The sequence below is a fragment of the Crocodylus porosus genome, unplaced genomic scaffold (genome assembly GCF_001723895.1).
Source record: "Crocodylus porosus isolate Cpor-Errol unplaced genomic scaffold, CroPor_comp1, whole genome shotgun sequence".
NCBI lineage: Eukaryota > Metazoa > Chordata > Crocodylia > Crocodylidae > Crocodylus > Crocodylus porosus.
This window is the reverse complement of record NW_017728934.1, coordinates 2,223,768-2,241,085: the sequence shown is the minus strand read 5'-3', so window position 1 is coordinate 2,241,085 and position 17,318 is coordinate 2,223,768. Positions and strand designations below refer to the sequence as shown.

The 17,318-nt window shown below is 52.1% G+C and overlaps 2 protein-coding genes across 2 annotated transcripts in view; both read left to right on the top strand.

The window, feature by feature from the left end:
- The first annotated feature begins 811 nt into the window (after nucleotides 1-811).
- On the top strand, nucleotides 812-4,951 carry GPR61 (G protein-coupled receptor 61). Its single transcript, XM_019546282.1, has 2 exons — nucleotides 812-928; nucleotides 1,088-4,951. Exon 2 carries the CDS (start codon nucleotides 1,501-1,503, stop codon nucleotides 2,878-2,880), a length of 1,380 nt encoding a protein of 459 aa, XP_019401827.1. The 5' UTR covers nucleotides 812-928; nucleotides 1,088-1,500; the 3' UTR covers nucleotides 2,881-4,951.
- Nucleotides 4,952-12,866: 7,915 nt separating this feature from the next.
- The window catches only part of GNAI3 (G protein subunit alpha i3), a 33,946-nt gene continuing 29,494 nt past the window's right edge, over nucleotides 12,867-17,318 (top strand). Inside the window, exon 1 of the mRNA XM_019546280.1 lies at nucleotides 12,867-13,058. Coding sequence (XP_019401825.1) covers nucleotides 12,941-13,058 — 118 coding nt within the window. The 5' untranslated portion in view covers nucleotides 12,867-12,940. The remainder of the gene's footprint in view (nucleotides 13,059-17,318) is intronic.

The window sequence follows — 17,318 nt, the reverse complement described above, 5'->3', positions numbered from 1 at the left end:
AGACAGGGTTTGTGCCAAGACTCTCATAACATTGCTGCTGAGTTGGCAGGTTTCACTGATGAGGTGAAAAGAGCATCTGGGCATAGATATCAGCAGGCTTGGCCAAAGATAGAGGCTTCAGAGGAGAGTGCACGAAGCCTGTAGATGCTGGGTATTTCAGACCTGAGATAATCTCATTCCAGTCCCTAATACCATAATTAGATGGGTCTCTGCTCCCCTCCCATCCTGGATCTAGGGGATGTGAAAGAGAAGCCAAGACTCAAGGCTGGGGGAAGCCCCAGGGGCAGCAACAGGGAGGCTGGAGTTCTACCTGGAGCAGGGGTGCATCTGGGGGAGGGGGTGTGCACTGGTGCACTTGCCCCACTTTGATTCCTGCTCCACCCGAAGTGGAAAACCACCTGCCTGGCAGCGGCAGCAGTATTTCTAGGCAGGCAGGTCTGAGGGATTCAGTTGACTACACAGCTCATTATAATTTATCTGATCCCTTCTAAACTCTTCATTCCACCGGTAAGCACCCTCTCTTCTTTGTAATGGCCATCATGTTCCACCAATGAAGCTAGCCTTTGTTTTGCCATTCTGCTGTCTGTTCACTGCTCCCGGTAATGAGGCTCCTATTTCACAGCCCTGCAGTATTTTTAACTCATTCCAATGCAGTTATATTTGTTTTTGCCTTTAAGTCTAAACTGTATTATACAGCCCTAGGCTCCTTGCAAGCTTCTAGATTTTTTTTTTTAATTAGAGAAAAAATACGTGCTGTTTTTGCATATGATGATGCACCTCTTTTCGAATTTTTCGGACTTCTAGATCCACCCCATGACCAGAAGCCAAGGGGCTCCAGATTTAGTAGCAGTCAGGAAGCTGGGGATGGAACCTGAGCCCTGCCCTTGGTGTTTAGCTCTGGGGTCTCAGTCCAGCAAAGCCCATGAAGGTAGGCTTGAATTTAAGCATGCACTTAGGTCTGCATGTTCTTGGAGGAATCAGGGCCTTCTTCAGCAGAATTCCCATTGTCAGCAGGAGCCCCAGATTCGTCCTGTGACACTTGACTTGTTTGACATGGTGATTAATGCATAGTTGCATTCTTTTCTAGGTGCCAAGTTCTGCTTGGAGAACAGTGAACTGACAAATAAGAGATAACAAGGGCTGCAAACTAGAGAGGGCTCCTTAGTCTGCGCAGTGCTCCATCTGCAACCACATGGCTTTCCTGGACTGCTGCACCTCACCCACTTCAAGACAGTTGAGCAGGGTGCACACAAAGATGCCAAATTAGAAGCAGCCAAGGAAGATGATGGCCAGTCTGACCCAAAAGCGCTGGAAGGCATAGACAGCCTCACCATATGAACTTGCCCTTTTGGTCCTTGCTGCTGGTACAGGAGGCAGTGAGGATGTGACTCCATGGGCTGGGGCTGCTTACTTGTTGATGGCTGATTCTCTCTGATTACTTTCTGGGGACCCAGAATAGGATGGGTGATGGACCTGTGAGGGGAGGTTCTGTGGGCATCAATGCCAGGCTCCATGGAGCCGTCGCTCCCCACGCAGTGGGCGTGGAACTCCTCCAGACCGGGACGACTGCTCCAGATGTCCCAGAACTCCGCACATCCCAATTCCAGCCTGGACACCAAGACCAAGGATGTGGCCTCAGAGTCTGTGGGGCTCTTCTTCATGCTCTTGATTGACCTGACGGCCATCGTGGGCAATGCTGCTGTGATGACTGTCATCATCAAGACGCCCGCACTGAGGAAGTTCGTCTTTGTTTTCCACCTCTGCTTGGTTGACCTCTTGGCCGCCCTCACTCTCATGCCCCTGGCCATGCTTTCCAGCTCTGCCCTTTTTGACAGCACCATCTTTGGTGAGGTCATGTGCCGCGTCTACCTTTTCCTGAGTGTCTGCTTCATCAGCATGTGCATCCTCTCCATTTCAGCCATCAACGTGGAGCGCTACTACTATGTAGTGCACCCCATGCGCTATGAGGTCAAGATGACTGTCAGCCTGGTGGTCTGTGTCCTGGTGGGGGTGTGGATCAAGGCGGTGGTCATGTCTGTCATCCCTGTGGTTGGGTGGCTGTCCCCCGATCGCTTTGCCAGCTCCCCAGCCCCCCATGGTCGAGGCTGTTCGCTGCAGTGGAGCCATAGTTCTTACTGCAAGTTCTTTGTGGTTTTCTATGCTGTCTTTTATTTCCTCCTGCCAGTCCTGATCATCCTCGTGGTCTACTGCGGCATGTTCAAGGTGGCCAGAGTGGCTGCCATGCATCACGGCCCACTTCCCACTTGGATGGATACCCCACGGCAGCGGTCAGAATCACTCAGTAGCCGGTCCACCATGGTGACTAGCTCCGGAGCCCCTCGGACTACCCCACAGAGGACGTTTGGGGGAGGGAAAGCTGCTGTCATTCTCCTGGCAGTGGGAGGGCAGTTTCTTTTCTGCTGGTTGCCCTATTTCTCTTTTCACCTCTACACAGCCCTGAGCTCCCAGCCTTTGCCTGGCCAGCAGGTGGAGAGTGTCGTCACCTGGATCGGCTATTTTTGCTTCACTTCCAACCCTTTCTTCTATGGGTGCCTCAACCGGCAGATCCGCGGAGAGCTCAGCAGGCACCTCACCTGCTTCTTCAAGCAGCCGCCAGAGGATGACCTCAGGCTGCCCAGCCAAGAGGGCTCCATCGAGGAGAATTTCTTGCAGTTCCTTCAGGGGACAGGCTGTAACACGGAGACCAGGAACATTCATGCCCACGCCAGTCCCAAGAGGGACCAGCCCACCATTGACTTCCGAATCCCTGGACAGATTGCCGAGGAGACCTCGGAGTTCCTCGACCAGCACCTGAACAGTGATATCACCGTCCCTGACAGCTACATCAGGACAGCGCCTTCGCCCAAGCCTGAGCTGTAGCACTACTTTGCACTTGACAATCTCGTTCTATGAATGTGTGGAACAATGCAGAAGCCAGCTGCCAGTGGCGGCAGTGGTGGTGGTGGTGAATACCAAACCCAACCATGGTGACTGAATCTGCATCCTTCTGCCTCAGTGCCCAACCTGGAAAGCAGCAGGGCCTGGTGTTTGAGTCCTTCTGGTTAGTTTAGATTGGTGTTGTGGCATTTCTGATTAATCCCTTTTTCACTTGGTTTGGAAGCAGAAAGAGTCCCAGGCTCCCCAGATTTCCTCTGTGTCCCTTGCAAGTTTCCAAAAGAGCTTTGACATGGTTTGGTCTCCATTTCCATTTCCTCTTGACCCTTTTTACTCTGATTTCTGCCCTTTTCCCATCCCAGTAGGAAAATAAGGAAGACAGTGGGCTTCCCAGCACTCAACCCTGCAGCTGCAATGGCTTTCCCAACCTGGGACCCCACTGAGGAGAAGGGGCACGGAGAAGGAAGGGAGAGATGCCCCTTGCTGGTGTTTGACCAAGGCATGGCCAACCCTCCCCCATCTCTGGGAGCATCGGGGGAGAGGGCATTGAGAGGAACCAGTGCAAGCCAGGATTGCAGTAGAACAAGTGGCCTTTTACCTCCAGTTCCCCACAGGTTTCCTTTGAACCAGCACAGTCTCCTCCCTTGCTCTCCATCTTGCACGCCCTGAGCTGGGCATAGGCTCCAGAACAATTTCCTTCCTTCTCCTTTGGTCTTCCAGCAACCTCCACCCAGCTTAGCCTGCCCTGGCCTGGCCTTTCTCTGTCTCCTCCAAAGTGCTGCTTGTGTTCATGGCCCCTGCCCCAAGAGGGAGGCAAGGCCCAGGAGCAAGTCTTTTCCCACTCCAGCTCCTGCCTGAGGGGATGCTTTTCCCCAGGTGAGAGTGACTTGGGTGCTGAGCCCAGGCCCCACTTTTCTCCATCAGTGCTGCTCTGTGGGCCTGGAGGGTCTCACCCCTTTGACCCCAGCAGCACATGGCCCAGCACAGACAGCCTGTTCCACAGCCCCAGGGACCACGGGGTCACAGCTGCCTGGCCGGTGGTGCCCATGCCTCTCTGAGCCCAGGCAGAAGCTCTCACCAGGCTCCGGGTGGGGCGGGGGGGCAGAAAACAATGATGGTGGTTTTTGTATTGATCTGGATCATCTTTTCCTTCTCAGCACCTGCCTCTCCTGTCTCCCCTCCCATGGCAGTGGGGTCTCTAACTCCAGAAGCACAGGCAGCATGGGATAAAGCATCCCTGCTGGCTGGCCCATGGTGGACTCTTTGCTGGCTGGGGGAGACTTTGGAAGTGCCGATGCCTCCTCATAGCAAGGTCGGATTAGAGCTGGGCTGAACCTGCACCTTTGCCCATTGCACGGCTGCCACTACAGGCACGAGGGGTCCAGCTGCATCTTTCCAACTGGGCCCCATGCTGGAATAAATGGTTCTGGTGCTGGCCTGCTGGACAGACCCTAGCGAGACAGCAGGAGTAGTTGGGGTCTAGCAGGACCTGAGTGGTTGGGGTATTGGGTTACAAAAGGAACAGGTGATTCTGACTGAGACCCTGTTTGACTTCCTTTCTCGCAGCAGATCAACTAGTGGGTGGTGGGGAGGGGGACCATGCTGGTTTGGATTCCCCTCTGCTTTCCCCTCTGGCATTCATCTCAGCCAGCAGGCAAAGAGCTCTGCAACAGGGATCAGCCGACAGTCCTCAGCCTGCTGGAACCAATGGCCTTACAAACCACCACCGATTGCAGCAGAGCTAGGGAGTGGCCTCTTGTGGCCAGTGCCCCTTTCTCTGCTGGGCAGGAGGGCAGGGAATCACAGGGAGAAGAGACCAGCCCTCCTTTGGGATTTGACGATGCACTAATCTTAATCCTGGGGGTCCTGCCTTCAGAGCCTGTCAGGGCTGAGTCTGGCTGTGAGCTTCAGGCTGCACAGCCCCCTCTGCATGCCAGCCCTGGGTCCTGAGCTGGCTGGCAGGGACATGCCCCAGCAGCCCTGTCTGACCTCCACCACTGCTTCCTGAGGGGTAGGACGTGAGGACATTTTTATGTCGGATGGTTTCATCCTGGAGTAACAAATAAAACTATTTATTATGAAACGTGCCTCCCTGTCTGTGAGGGACCGGACAGGGGTTGGGCCTCTGATCATAAACCCCTGAACAGGCTGGACAAGAATCCTGTCCAGCTTTGATGGGGCTGCTGGTCAGGCTGGTTTGAAGATGGGGCTAGGAGTCCCCTGGTAGATCTGGCACTAGGAGTTTATCTGCTCCCCATGTTACCTTGCAGCATTTATCTCTGCAGAGCTTTGGAAGGAGCACTGTCCAGCAGGTGCAGCATGAGCTTCAGGGTCCAGGTCCGGAGAGCTGGGCTCCACTCCAGCCCTGCCACAGAGCCTCTCAGTGGGCAAGTCGCTTTGGCTTAGGTTCTCAGAACTAGTGGCCTAAACTTTGAGGGAAGAAGCATGCTACATTGCGGTGGCCGATAGTTGGGGCACCTTGCTTGGACTCCAGAAGCAGGTGTTTGAGTTGCACGCCAGACTCATTCCAAAGGTAAATGAACACTCAGTCATTCAGGCTGGCAGGTTTAAGGCAGCTGGGGGTGCTGCTGGCTGCAGTGCTCCCCTGTGTACCATTGTCGATGGAGAGGGTTATGCCTCAGCCACGCTAGCCCAAAGCCCTGATTGGGTTTGGTGGATCCTTGATTTTTATCCCTAGATCTCAAAGGGCATCATAAAAGCGAGGAAATGCTAGAAACACCCCCCTCCCCACTTCATAACAGCAGGAAGACTAAAGGCACAGAAAGAGGAGTGACTTGGCCATGGTCATACAACAAGTCAGTGGCAAAGCTTTGGAGTATAGAACTCACTCAGGTGTCCTGACTCAACCAGCACCCCCTGCAAGGCATAGGGCACTGTGCTCTGATTTGTATCTTCTCTGGAGCGGGGGACGGGACAGTAATAGCACATTTTATTCTGGGCTCTCAGGCTTCTCCCATATAGACAAGTTGAAATGATCAAGGGCAGAAGAAAGTGCAGAGAAGTTTGGCATCAAAAGGCCAGTGGAAGAAGCCAGTGACAAGAATAGAAGTGAACCAAGAAGGAAGGCATCGTGGTCTAGTGCCGCGATCCTCAACCTGGGTGCCTTGAGAGCTTTTCAAGGGAGCCCTGGGGTGTCATTCAATGTTAGCCCTAGTAGGTGTGTAAACGTGATGCACAAGATAAACCCACTGATTTCAAATAAGAATCCACAGCGTTAAAAACATTCTGACCTGCTGTGCCCTTTCTCAGTTCTTTGCAATAGAAAAATTGCCACCTTATTTTTCCATTGTCAAAAAATGAGTGAAAACTAAGAACTGGCATTTTCCCTGGGCTGCTCTGAGCCTAACAAGGAGTGCCTTGAGTCTAAACAGGCTGACAAACACTGGTCCAGTGGTTCCAGCAGGGCGTGTGTGAAGGGGTCAGAACTCCTTGATTCTATTCCCCAACTCTGCTACCAATTCACTTTGTGCCCAGGCATGGCCTGTCCTCTCTTTGCCTCCATAAAATGGGGACAGTTGTATTTAAGTATGTTGCCTGAGCAATGTGTAATTCAACGTACACACCACGGCGATGTGTAATTCAACAATGCAGGTGCTAGCAAGCACAAAGTGCTTTGAGGTCCCATAAGAAACAGGCCTTGGATCTGTGCAGATAGTGCATGTTATTTTGCAGCTATCTAGTTGGTTTAATAAAAGATAGTGCCTCTTCCTCAAGAGTTTTGGACACCTTGTGACAACTCAGACACCTTTGGGGACAGCCCACAAGCAGCTCAGCAGGCAGGGAACAGGCACAATGGGGGAGGCCCATCCACCGCTGCCACTGTCCTCAGCTGATCTAGGAATGGAGGGAGCCCAAGGGATGGTTCTGCAGGGAGCATATGCACAGGGTGCTAGGGACAGTAATGGTGGGTGGGTTCCCTCTTCCTGCACTTGCTGTGTCCCCTGCAGTGGTCCTTCACACAGGTGGGTGTGGGGGTCTACACAGCCCCACTGGATCTGCCACTGTCCCCACACAGTATGAGGTCTGGCCTTGGACTGCGCGTGCACCAGCCCATGACTGCACGCATCTGTGCTTGTGATCACAGACTGGCTCCCAGTCCCTGCTGCATGGCCTTTCCTCCCCCTCCGCTTCCCCCTCACATCCCTGGCGGATCCATCTGCTCTGACCTTTCACGCTCACAGACACTGGAACCTTTTAAGCCCCCTGGGTGTGTGCTTGCTTGATGATCACTCATCCCTTTGTGAGGGGGGACTCCAGAAATAGCCCTCTCTGAAGACCACTTCCTTCATCCCCTGGGTGTGGGCTGCCGTCAACCATGAGAGCTGGGGAAAGAGCTTGTGTTGTGCCATCCGAGTGGTGAGTCAGCCTCACCTGGGTAACAGGGACCCATCTCAAGGGAGATGCCGTGAAGGAACAGTGGCCCAGAACCAGGAGGGAGCCACTTCTTTCAGGACCCCAGGGTTTCTCTGGTCCCTCGTCCTCCTTCCCCATGGCTGGGGGAGGGTCTTGTCAACATCATGCTGGACTGGGGAACCACTGCTAGGGCTCTGGAAGTCCCTTTTCATTCCACTCCGCTTCTCTGGTAAGGGCCTCCTCCTTGTGTGAGAGGGGAGTTCAGCCGATGACGACCTCTCTGAGCTGAGATTGCCAACAGATGGCAATTGGAGCAACCTGTCCGCATCTACCCGAGCTGGTTACTGCGCAGTCATTTAGTACTTGCATACCCAAGTACTGAATGACCGTGCAGTAACCAGCGTTACTGTGCAATAGCGTCCCGACATGGCTTCGTGGTGATCCTGACTGCACAGTAGCTCATTGCTATGGTGAAGTATCTCGTTACTACTGCACAGTAGCATCGCGTGGCAGTTGTGCCCTGCGACGCTCCTGCGCAGTACTAATGAGGTACTGTGCAGTAAGTGTCTCGTGTAGGCACAGCCACGGTATCCTACCAGTGCATTTCAAACAGCCTACTGTTGTCAGATTGTCATTGCCAGCCCAGTCTGGATATGAGCCAGTGCACAGCCCACTGGTCCTCTCCTGAGCCACCCAGAACTCCCCTCCCATCCACACTGTGCCAGTCTGTCCTAGCTTGTCCTGGCTCTGGCCCTCTTTTCCCAAGGGACTGTCCCCCTGCTCTGTCTCTGCAGGCTGACATCTTCCCCTAGCACCTACCTGAAAATGCACTCCTAGCCACCAGGCTCCTCTCTAGTTAGTTAGAGACCACTGTTCACTCTTTCCTGTTTGTGTCCTAGTGATATCCTTGTCCCATGAGCAAGAGACCAGGGGCTGATTTCCAAGATGGGGAGACTCCTGCTTTTAAACTCAGTATCAGTGGTTCTCAACCATGTTGGCACCCCTCACTGGATTCGAGGCTCTCCCCATAACTTTGGTGAGTTGAATAGCACCTCATTTCAAAAACTAACTTTTATATTACCATGCTGACCTCCTTGCAGATGGGCTGGGCAGTGATGATGAGAGAGCAGCCAGGCAGGGCCAAGCCTGAGCCCACAGATGTCTGCTTATTTCCTCACACCCTGTGGCACCCTTCAAAGGAGCTGGAGGCACCCCAGGGTGCCCTGGCACCCTGGTTGATAATCTTTTCTACCTGCAGTTCCCAGGCACAGTCAGCAGGTGGCGCTATGAGCACAGCAGTGCCAGGAACATTGCAGGAGCAAGGGGTTTTTTTTTTGGTGATTTCTTTCTTGGGGCCAGGCACAGAGCTGGGAGAGATGTTAGACAAGGGGGCATGAAGTACCCTTCATTTCACTTCAGGCTTGAAGTGTTCCTACATTTGCCGTTCCTTTTCCCTCTCCCATGTCCTGGCCTTTCTGTTGTCCCGCACTCTCCCCACCATGCCTAGTGTTTGGGACTGCCTCCTAGAAGGCTGTGGCAAGCACAGCGCAGGCCTTGAGCTCAGGTGGCATCAGCTAACAGGTGCTGGGGACTCAGTAGCAGCATGGGAGACTGCCAGGATAAGTCAGACCTGGAGGTGATCCTGTTTCTCTGACTCAGAACTGACCCACTGTCCCTGGGGTCCTGCTTACATTTCACCTGGTCAGGTACCAGCAGCTCGCTTACCCCTCCCTGTTCCCCTACCGTGCAGTTTCAGTTGGATACAGATGCACCTGTCCTTAATCATTGGTCAGCTCACCAGTTCTCCTCTGCAGAAGTGGCGCATCACACTGGTGGCTGAAGTGGTGTGGAAGTGTTTGTAAAGGGCTTAGGGATGAGGGTTTTCATGCCTGGCATCATTCCTAGGAAAGACTGTGCTTCTGCTGAGCTCCACCCTGATTAAAACAATCAGGGCTGCAGGAAAGCATCTGGAAATGCTGTAGATGCACCGGGATGCGCATATCCCTCCCGTCTCCTAAATAAGCTAACCGAAGCAGTGGAGGGGGTGTCAGCATACAGCCCTTCCCTCTTTACAGATGTTGCATGGCCCTTTTGGGCTTCAAGCTCTTTTCAGTGCCCCACCAGGATTGCTGGTGTGCAAGTCTTCTCCTCTGCAGCTCTTAGCCATTTAGCACAACCTCCTGGCCTGGTCTCTTCTCTGTGAGTTTCCATCTCATTGCAAATCTTCCTCGCTCCTCGAAGCCTCTGTATTGCTCTCCCATTGCTGGGATCTCACTCACCCTGGCCAAGCCTGGGTGTCTCTAGCCAGTAGTCTCCTTTTCAGGCACTTTCCAGTCCAGCCATTGCTGGGATAGCTCCAGATTTCTTTCTCTTTTGTCTTGTTTAGCAGGAATCTGTGGAATCCAAGGAGCCCATCATGGAGTTTCCTTCTGGCTCCAGGTGTCATGGAGAATATTTAGCAGCAGAGGGAGGTAGAAGGCTCTTTATGGCAATACATTTCTTGTTTGATGAACAGATTGGGGAAGGCTGGTGACAGCCACAATATTTCCTGTGTGGGGGCTGTTCTGGGAATAGCCACCAGAACCAGCCACCTCTTCTGAATAAAAGAAAGGGGCTGTGTTCCAGTCGCTAATGTGGAACTGAGCATAGTTATCTACCAGGACGTGGGGAGGGATGGCTTGAAAGCATTGTAGGCTACAAGATCCTAGATTTCTAGGTAAAGGCTTATAATGTTAGCAGTTAGTCAGGGCATCGTGGTTTGTACTTGAGGAAAGCATGGCTGGGCATTTTGCAATGGGTAAGGAAGAACTTTTTCTTGTAGAATTCCCAACTGCATTGCCACCTGTAGCTGTGGCTTAGATGCTGTAGCTTAGTGCATTGTCCCACATAAAATGTATTTGGTGTGTTGCAGGTTGGTTCCCCTTGGTTTGGACTCTTCCCCAGATAAGCAGTCAGGACAGGAAGTACCGAGTGGCCCCCAGGGCTGGTAACGTCAGCACTGAACACTTCGTGGCCCCAGCCCAGGGCTCAGGGGTGACAGGCCTGCTTTCCACAGGCCCATGTTTCTTCTAGTTACCGAACACAGCAGAGTGTGATGTTGCCACTGCATATTACTCACTCAGTACTGGTGCGTGTGAGCCAGCAGAACCTGAGCGACACCAGTGTTCATCCGGTTAGGGTTGCAGAGGATTTGGGGAGAAGGGGGTAGGTGGCTTGCCATGGTACAACCTTAGCAGCACCTGATCTCACACAGGATCTAGGCTCTTAGCACTGGCAATGTCAGCCTGGGGCTTTTACTAGCACCAGATTCAGGGCAAAAATCTCTTGCTGATGGAAGGGTTCCTGTCTGTTACTGGACCCCTCCACACTCTTCCAGGAGAGAGATGAGTCTTCTGATGCAGTTGCACATTGTACCCTCTGTGCTGCCCAGCAGGTGTCTGCCAGTGTGAGAATCATAGAAAATGAGGGTTGGAAGGGACCTCAGGAGGTCACATCTCGTCCAACCCCCTGCTAAAGGCAGGACCAGCCCCAACTAGATCATCCCAGACAAAGTTTTGTCTAGCCAGGTCTTAAAAACCTCCAAGGATGGAGCTTCCACCACCTCTCTGGGTACCTGTTCCAGTGTTTTACTACCCTCCTAGTAATAAAATTCTTCCTAATATCTAACTTAAACCTCTCTTGCTGCAACTTGAAACCATTGCTCCTTGTTCTGTCATCTGCCTCCATTGAGAACAGTCTGGCACCATCCTCTTTTGAACCCTCCTTCGAATCAGGTAGTTGAAGGCTGCTATTAAATCCCCTCAGTCTCTTCTTCTCTAGACTAAATAAGGCCAGTTCCCTCAGCCTCTCCTCAGAAGTTATGTGCCCCAGCCCCCCAACCATTTTTGTTCCCCTCCACTGCACTCTCTCCAACTTGTCCACATCCTTTCTGGGGGTGGGGAGAGGCAAAACTGAACACAGTACTGCAGATGTGGCCTCACCTGCGCTGAATACAGGGGAATAATCACTTCTCTTGACCTGGTGGCAGCACTCCTACCAATGCAGCCCAGCATGCTGTTGGCCTTCCTGGCACCAAGGGCACACTGCTGGCTCATATTCAGCTTATTGTCCACTGTAAGCCCCAGGTCCTTTTCTGCAGAGCTGCTGCCCAGCCAGTCGGCCCCCAGCCTGTGCTGGTGCAGGGGACTGTTCTGTCCTAAATGCAGGACTTTGCACTTGTCCTTGTTGAACCTCATGAGATTTCTTTTGGCCCAAACCTCCAATTAGTCTATGTCACTCTGAATCCTATCCCTACCCTCCAGCAAATCTACTACTCCCGCCAGCTTGGTGTCATCTGCAAACTTGCGGAGGGTGCACTCTATGCCATCTTCCAGGTCCTGGATGAAGACGCTGAACAAAAACAGCCCCAGGACTGACCCCTGGGACACTCCACTTGAGCACGCTGGATTAGTTTGACAGGCTGGCACACGTGAGGCCTGGGCCTCAGCTAACGCACCATCAAGCTCTGTGCTGCTGAGAGGCTGGGCCTAGCGTACTGGTGCTAAAGCATGAAGAGCAAGGACTAGGCAAGCAGGGCTGCCGGGGTCAGCAGTGTTGGTGTGATGTGCTATGGGAGGGGAGGCAAACCTTTTTGGCAGGTGTGCCACAAATTAGTCCCACACCCTCCCAAGTGTCATCCCATGTCCTTCCCCTGCCAGGTGTGCTGCTCTGCTTTTTGCTCTACCTTCTGCTTCCACCCCTGTGCCCCCTGCCTGATCTGCTGCTCTGCTCCCTGCTCTGCCACTGAGCTTCCCAACGTCACATGCCCCACACACAGGTTGCCTGTGCTACAGGTTGACCCCTGTGCTGTGGGATCACTTGAGGCTCCAAGCCTAAATCTGCAATGAGGGTATGGTCCATGCTGGCTTCAGCGCCAGCTGCCAGGGAGCCCTCAGCAAAGCAGCTATTGCCCTTCCCTCGCACACCGGATTTGCAGGCAGGCTGCCTGGCGTCGGTGCCACGGCCGTTGTGCCCACGCATGCCAGGGACCTGCCTCTTGCCCTGCACTCTTGCAGGTGCACTCGGGACAGGCCCACTGGTCCCCGGGGGTCCTGCACGGCTGCAGCGGAGGGTGGTTCTCTGCTGGCTCAAGCTGCAGGGCTCTAACCCTGTTCAGCCTCCCCAGGACACCCTGCCAGGCAGGACGGAGGTACCTGCAGGGGCCAGAAATTGTTTCCTGCACCCACGCGCAGGGTAGGTGTGACTGTGCCCACGGGCCAGCAGCGGGGTGGGGGAAGCACGTGGGCCCCGTGCTCAGGGGGAGGCAGAAGGAAGCCAGTCCCCACCTGCGCCTGGGTTGAAGGGCAAAGCCTGGCACAAGACTCCATTTCCCGATAGACAGTGCGCACGCCTGCATTTCCCAGCATGCAGCTCGGGACGCCATTTCCCGACATGCAGGGCGCACGCCTCCATTTCCCAGCATGCAGCGAGTGGATGGCCACGGCTCGGTCCTCTATTTCCCGACAGGCCGCGGGGGGCGGGTGTCTTTCCCAGCATGCGGTGTGCGGGCAGTGGCAGCAGCGCCGGTTGACGTCAGGCGGCGGCGAAGCGGAGCGGATATCCGGCCGCCCCGCCCGCAGCAGCTCGGGCAGCCGGGCTGAGGAGAGGCAGAGCCGCCGCCGCCGCCGCCGCCATGGGCTGCACGCTGAGCGCCGAGGACAAGGCGGCGGTGGAGCGCAGCAAGATGATCGACCGCAACCTGCGCGAGGACGGCGAGAAGGCGGCCAAGGAGGTGAAGCTGCTGCTACTCGGTGAGGCGCCCGCGAAATGGCGGCGGGCCTGTCCCGTCCTCAAGCTGGTCCGTGGCCGGCCACCCCCCCTCCCCTCCCCCGAGCACCTCACAAGTCCAGACATTTGGCAGCAGGGGAGCTCCCCTCTCCCACCTTGCCAAATTTGGGGTGACTTGGTGCCAGGGCTGGGTCTCCCCCGTGGGCCAAGGGGGTGGGAGTGTGGCAGGAATTGAGTCATGATCCGAAGTGGCCGACAGGGGGGTGGTCAGGACGCGGGCGAACCTGGTTGGCAGTTGCCCTGGCGGAGGTACGTTCTCTGCACGGAGCTGGGGGATAGCGATGATGAGGATGGTTTAGCTGTGCGGGAAAGCCTGGTGATGCCTGTCATGTTGTGGGCCCCCTCCCGAGATGTATCGGAGGCCCTGCTTTTGGGGGGATGATTTAAAAGCGGTGGGGAGAGGCAGTTTTGCAGCAGTGACCTGTGTGGAAAGCAGGGAGCTAGTGTGAGTCTTCTCTATCATCAGCTGCTTTTTTTTCTTTCTTTTTTTTCTTCTTCTTCCCAAGTTTGCTATTTTTTGTTGGGCAGGAGCTTGTGTTGTATCCATTGCTTTGCTGAATTCTTGGTTTCCTCAAGAGACGGCGGTAAGAGTCCTCCTACGAAGGACTTGCATTATTAATCTTGTTTTTGGCCAGCTGGTGCTGTGAGCAAGAAGTGCCCTGAGAGCTGTGGTCCTTTGTGGGTGTGCAGATAACACTGCTAATTGGTTGTGAGTCTTAGAGTCCCTTAGGGGTTTCGTTCCCTCGGGACTTGCAAATCCTGCAGGGGAGGGTGGCCTGATGGGGTTGCTGTGTTTTTTGTAGCAAGTTTGTGTAAATTGACTTGTAGCTCTCAGCCCCGCTGAACTCAAGGGCTCCTTCATAACTCCTGTGAACTGAGTGCCTTTTCTGTTTTTTGCACCCGTCCTGGAAGCACTGCAATACCAGGTCAATGCATGGAGTGGATGGAGCACGCTCCGGTTCCACCACCCAATACCAAAAAGAATATGCTCAATATAGACCTCCTATGGAGGACATATCAGAGACAATTACCCTGGGGAGCTCGCCTACGTGGTCACACTGCTTCCCCTGCCACCTCATTTTAAAAACTGTTGTGTGTTTACAGTGCGTCCCCCCCCTTGCAGGGAGCCTGGGGCATGGAGGGTGGGGGATCAGCCAGGCAGGGTGAGCCTGGGCCTGCTTCTCTGCTGCTTTCCTCACGCCTTGCATTACCCTTCAGAGGATCACACAGCACCCTGATTTGAGGATCCCTGGTGGCAGGTTTTTCTGTGTGCTGTGGAAGTAGAATACAGTCGACCATAAATGCCTCTCTCAAAGGAGTTTACTGTTGATAGCACCAGATATGACCTGCCTGGGATGGTTGCCCTGATTTGCTGCTGCTCCCCCCCACCACCCCCAGACAGCCTTGGATAGCACTGTATATTTCACTGGTCATCCTAGTCCATGGCAGGCCGGTATAATTATAGAGAAAAGGCTGTGCAACCAATTAAGTTGATAGCAGGGTGGATCTACAAATGGCACTGAATTTCCATAGGTTTGGGTGGCAGTTAAATAGCTACTTTAATTTTTCGTTTAGAAATGTCTCTGGAATAGCTGCTCTGGAATATCTCAGAATGAGGGTAACTATATTTGGAGATAAGTGTTTACATGTGAATTTACTCTGGAATAGTTGTGCTTTAAATCTGTAGCACCTTTAATGTGTATGAAGTTTCTCATTTCCATCTGGGGTAAGCTACCAGCCCATGCAGTTTCTCCTGGCAGTGAATTCCACAGGCTGATTGCACATGGTGTGGAAAAGAGCTTCCTCTTAGTTTTGAACCTGCAACCCAGTAATTTCATTTTCTGTCCCCTGATTTTAATATTGTCGGGGATATTGAATGCGAAATCCCTGTTTACTTTGTCTGCACCACTTAATATTTTGTAGACTTGTCATGTCTTCCTTGAAATAAATGTCTCTGTTCTAAGCTGAAAAGTTCTAGGCTGTTTAGTGTTTCTTCTTATGGAAGCCCTTCTGTACCCCTGATAATCTTTGTTTTTCTTCTGTATACCTCTTCCAGTTCTTCTATATCCCCCTTAAGGTTTCAGAAACAAGTTTAGTGGTGCCTTGAACATGACCAGTTATGAAAGGGAATCCTATAAACACATGTTCTTTATATATAAAATCTGGGCTAGTTTATGTATGGGTAAAGCAAAGCAATCAGTTGCTAAAATGAAATGTTACGTACTCATGCCTCAGTCATTTGGTTAAAATTTCAGAAAGCTGAAGGGAAATGTAAATTTTAAATAGTTTGAAACCTAGTGTTTTTCATTTAAAAAAAAAAAATACAATGTCTAGATTAGGGAGCAGGGAGTATTTTATTTAATTTACCTGTAGGAGATCTTTGAGGTTATTTATATAAACTGGTGTATTCCACTTTTAGCAATGCTGTTGCAGTGAAGTCTGGGGTGGGGGGAGTATTTTGCTGGGTGGGGGGGTGAATAAAAAAGAGCTTGAGAGAAGCTGTAGCCTGTTTTCAGATCACAGTTTCCATGTATTCTGAAGTGATGGCTGAGACAGAATACAGGGAGCCATCTCACCTTCTGACTCTGGTAAAACACTGGCCTAGTTTAGTATTTCTCTGCAGAATTTTTGTGGTTTGGGAAAGCATGCTTGCGTTTTACACAAAGTCTGGTTGTTCTTCCCAAACACAGTATTAACAGTGATTCTCAACCAGGGTGCTACAGCAGGTAGGGGTGCCTCTTAATATCCTTTCCAGGGTGCTGCAGGGTGCCAAACAATGTTAATGCAATTAGGCATGCAAACATGATTTGCAAGATGAAACCTAGAGATTTCAAATAGGAATCTGTAGTGTTAAAAGCATTTGGACTTGTTGAGGTCTTTCTGAGTTCTTTGCAACAGAATGGCTCTGCTAGTTTTCCCTCTATTTGACTACAGAAAACTAAGAGCTGACACTTTCCAAGGGGTTGTCTTGAGCCTAAAAAAGCTGAGAACCAATTCCTTAACAGAATCTTCCAGCATGATGACAATGCTAAATTGCTACAATATACAGTTGTGTAAGCTGCATTCAACTTCCCTGCCTCTCCTTTAAATACTGGAGTCTTTTTAAAAACAAACAACCCCCCCCCAAAAAACCACCCCAAAAAACCTTTTCCCCCCACTGTACAGCCAGTTCCTGGCACTTACTGCTTCTTTGGGTTTCCACTTTTCTCTCAGTTTCTTTATTTTTGGCCTTATTCAGAGCACCTGAGAAGCAGCAGAGAAGTATGGGTGCTTGGTCAATTTATCATGTTCTCTGAGCTGTTTCATGACAACTCTGTGATCACTGGTGTAAAACAATGTAATGTTTATTTCTGTGGTTCCTTTTATGTGAGGCTCTCACTTTACCAGTTATATTTAAGTTTCACAACATTGTCTGTTGGGAAATGGTTACACCCATTGTCAAGCTACATAAGCTGAAGTCTGGGGCTTGCCCAAGGTCATCCAAGCCCTTGTAAGGTGGAAGGCAATTATGTAATATAGTCAGCTCTTGTTAACAGGTCCTCTTGAACCACTTTTGTAGATAATTTTACTGATCAGATAGACCAGACTTCATCACCAGGAGAGAAATTGTTGACCTGTTTCCAACAACAAATGTGACTTCCTTGGGTGGGAGGGGGAGGAAGCTATGGCAAATCTATGCACAAGAGAGGAACTCCAGAGCTCTTGATTTGCACAACACTCCTTTTGTTATAGTTTGTTTCCATTGCCTCCAGGAAAACTCTGCTTGGCAGGAACAGACATGCAATTTAGCTGACTCTGGGTTTTTCCTGTTACGATGAGCTGCATGATATGGGAGAGCATAGAAACTGGGGCATTTCTTCCTGGGCAGTTTGTGCTGCCCTATTGTCCATTGCACAATAATTTTCTAAGTGTTTAGTGTGCAATACCTTGCTGCCTTTCAAAGAAGCTCATGTTGAATCATTGGTGGCAAATACATCCTTGAGTGTAGAAGGCAGTTCCATTGTTGAGTCCAGTCAATGTTATTCCTCTGTATGGAACATAGGCAATGAATAGGGGAGGCATGTGGGGGGGCATGTGTTTTCCCCCAAGAGCGCTGGTGCCCACTCCAACATTGAGCACTCTGGTTGGTAGAAGGGTATGGAGAGTGCCTGTGCCTGTGTGCACCCTCCCCCCACAAATTGGCTCCCCTAGTTGCTGGCTGGCTGCTGGAGGACTTCCCCACC

Excerpts from the sequence above, each read along its gene's own strand:
- GPR61 (XM_019546282.1), top strand. The coding sequence starts at position 1,501 with ATGCCAGGCTCCATGGAGCCGTCGCTCCCCACGCAGTGGGCGTGGAAC.